Below are 3,761 nucleotides of genomic sequence, written 5' to 3' on the forward strand. Positions count from 1 at the left end.
CCACAAAAGCCAAGTATAAGGCACTCGAGTGTTTCCAAGTACCATATGCAAATGGTCGATGCCAAGTACCATAGGCAAATGGTCGATGCCAACAAAAAAAGACAATGTCTCCAAGATGCCTAATAGAAAGAAAGCTTCCTCTTCTTTGAGGAATCATAAACAAAATCTTCCTCCTTGAGCAAAACATGCGAAGGCGAAGTAGGGAACGATCCCACCGTTTCCATTGGTAATCACATGGGTGATGCAATAGTCCTACCTCTCTCTTTACCACTTGCATTGGAACAAAAATCGCAATATAAATATGTGGAACAACTAACAAAGATCATTTCATCCCAACAATAATAATACCTGGTCAAACATTTGTGAACCATTCCGTAGGTATTGACAAACGTTGATGCAGTGTCACAAAACAACCCAAATCCTTGAACCAATGCATCGGTATCTTATTAGTATGAGAGCATTGAAATATCTTCTTATGGTCAACCTCGTACATATGCACCCGAAAATATTATGTGTATCCACAATGTACAACTTCAATAAAAACTGGGAGCTTGATGTCAATATTAACATCATCATATAAACGCTCAATGACCCTTGCCAGTGTCCTTCTTATGATATCATCAGGAGCTCTACTGTGCGCAATGTGCACTGTAGCTCCTTTTGATAGTCAAAATCTGGGTAATAGTGCCACTCTAGGGTAGGCATCTACAAAAGTTAAATAAATAGTGAAATATGAAAAATAATTTACTTCCAAGAGAGTATATGCTAACCAAACAGGGCACAAAGAGCAATTCACATATATGCAAAACTAGTGTCCCTACATGGTCATCAGTAACTACATCTCCACAAAGAAAGCAATGCACATTACTACACCTTTCGAAGAACATCCTTGTATACAATGTTTGTGGTCATATCCCCATCCTTTTCACCCAATAGGACTTTCACACCATGCGAAGATTTTACCCTTGAAAATGCAACATACATCTGACCATGTGTAAATACTAGTACCTTTAGATAAAGCCCAACAATGGACAAAGTCTGCCCCTGTGACTTGTTGATTGTCATAGCGAATGCTAACCGGATGGGAAACTATCTTTCTTTCATAGTAAATGGCAGTTGTGTAGCATTCAAAATAAAAGTAATCCGAGGAATAAAAACCCGTTCGCCCATATTTACCCCTGTTATTATTTGAGCATCTATCACTTTCCTAAATTTGAAAGCTCTACATATCAACCTCGTACCATTACACATACCCCTTCTTAGGTTTAGGTTTCTAAGAAGAATAATAGGTGCATTTATCTTCAACAACAATGAATGAGGAGGAAATCCACCTCCAAGTCCAATGTATTTAAATACTCAACAGAGTACAAAAATGAGTCGTCAGTCTCTGCAATCAAATTTGTACTATAATACTGCCTGACCTCCCCTAGCATCAGTTGCAATGCATGATCATTCAAAGTAGCCACTTCTGTATTCCACGAGGTAAGTATAGCTCGCTCACTAAAATATGATGTGTAGTGACCCACATTGGACACGTCACTGTAGATACTATCAATCAAGGTTTTGATAGGCTGTCCTTTTAATACCATGCTAGGTGGAACACATGACTTATCACAACTTTCGGTAATACCCACTCCATCCCCTATTCCTTGAATCCAATAGATGAACCCATTGTCCACCACACTACCAGTTGTTGACACTCGCATATTCCCAGATAGCCTTAGCACCCTTATGTAATGCCAAAAATCAGAGTAACACAATGCATCATTAACAATATCCTCACGTGTTCCCTTTACCACAGTCGGCAAGACCTGCCTAAAATCCCCTCCAAACAAAACAAATTTTCCACCAAATGGCTTATCACAACTCATAACATCTCTTAGAGTTCTATCAACCGCTTCTTCAAAGGTATATCGATGGGTCATAGGAGCCTCATCCCACAAAATAAGGCTCGATTGTCTCAATAACCGAGCAAGGTCACTTTTGAACAGAAATATTGCAAGTGGATCAATTATTTAATTCTACTGAGAATTTAAATTGTGAGTGAGATGTACGACCACTAGTAAAAGCAAGGCAACAATGCCACATGATGTTGTTGCCATTGCTATACGACCACCACTATGCACCTTCGCAAGTAAACATTTATATAGGAAAGTCTTCCCAAACCCACCAGGACCATCCAAAAAGAATACATCCCCAATATCTGTGTCAATAGCATCCATAAGTGCACTAAAGGCAAATCTTTATCCCTCATTCAACATTCCCTCTACGGATTCAGAAACCCTATGTTGTTCTGATATGTTGTATGCATATTCATATTGCAAAAGAGGGTTAGCATGTAGTTGTGAGTTTGATTGATGAGGTTCAAGTGACCCATCAAAATCAGAGAGTCTTTGCCCTACATGAGGCAAAAGGTCTAGCAGATGTAACAAAGCCATGTTAGATGCCTCATGCTGCAGAACACCAAGAGCGGCGTGTACGTGTTATAGCTGCAATCTATACATGATATCCTCTACCATTGGCACCAAAAATCTTTCCCATAGATGGCCAGGTCGAGTTGGCTCACAAAAGACCAAAATTTCAACAAAAAAAGTACGAAGTTGAGCACCAATTTGCACAGAGGCAGCTTCTTTTAAGCACACAACATATTCACCATCACTCTCCAACATGCCCCTTGCAATGCAAGCATCCCTAAAAGTATCCTAGATCATATTATCAACAATACACAAATCTTCAAAAGAAGTACATCCCCGACACTCTGTTAAAAGCATCCACAAATGGTAGAGCTCACCACACATGTAGGTGCCACAAAATACATCTATTTGACCACATATATTTCCACACTTCCTCCTAGTCCACATCTTATGTCATGCATTCCACACCCAATACACTAGAAAGTCCTAATAGCGAATAGTCCTAGCCCCTGGATGAATGCAATTGCACACAAATCATTCAGTAAGAGTAGTTTTTTGGAGGTCTTCATTCTACACAACATCTGGTATACTATCTGTATCTCGAAACACCACATAGTTCTCACCAGGTAAGTGAACCTACAAACGATGTATATCAAACTTTTCATCGTGTAAAGCATAATCATAGATCCGCCAACATGCCTCAGAGGTAGAAACATATCGTGCATCCAAATAACTTTGTATCTTGTCCACCTCGTAAACATCACCACCATTCCGTGTTGAATCAACCCCAACCGAAAATTTGACGATTGCACGGTCATGCCCCTTGTACACATACTTATACAAATACTTAACAGCCGCAACTGTTGAGCACACCTCCACATTTATGTGTGCATTGTATTTCTTGCTCAAGAATGGATTATTTGTAACAATCCATTGATTATCAATAACATTACCATTTATGATCACAGTTTTTTCATAATCTCGTCTTCGATAAATGGGATAGCCAAAACTATCAACCGTTGTCATGTCCACTAATTTTCGTGGGTAATCTTTAGTACATCTACCCTTATCCATACAGGGACTCTTGGGGTTCAATCCTCCACAAGGACCATGAATGTTGCACTTTGAAATTGTCTCAAATAAGGCTGGAAACTTAACTCAGCACAAACCAGTCTATCATAGTGACATACTTTAGAAGGTTTGAAAGACGGCTCTAAAATTAGCAAAGTACGAGAATGTGGTAGCCCCCTCTTTTGGAATTCAATCATAGTAACATAGCCTGTAATCTTTCCAAAGAGATACTTCCACAACAACGTGTACATTAAATCAACATGCTTTTTATGAAAC

At 39.2% G+C, this 3,761-nt stretch overlaps 1 protein-coding gene across 1 annotated transcript; it reads right to left on the reverse strand.

Annotated features, from left to right (window-relative positions):
- Positions 1–3,050: 3,050 nt before the first annotated feature.
- Positions 3,051–3,440, reverse strand: LOC148041620 (uncharacterized). Its single transcript, XM_087692126.1, has one exon. It carries the CDS (start codon positions 3,438–3,440, stop codon positions 3,051–3,053), a length of 390 nt encoding a protein of 129 aa, XP_087548252.1.
- Positions 3,441–3,761: the final 321 nt, after the last annotated feature.

This window comes from Lygodium microphyllum, chromosome 1 (genome assembly GCF_053477565.2).
Source record: "Lygodium microphyllum isolate KBCC chromosome 1, Lygodium_microphyllum_v1.1.10, whole genome shotgun sequence".
Lineage (NCBI taxonomy): Eukaryota > Viridiplantae > Streptophyta > Polypodiopsida > Schizaeales > Lygodiaceae > Lygodium > Lygodium microphyllum.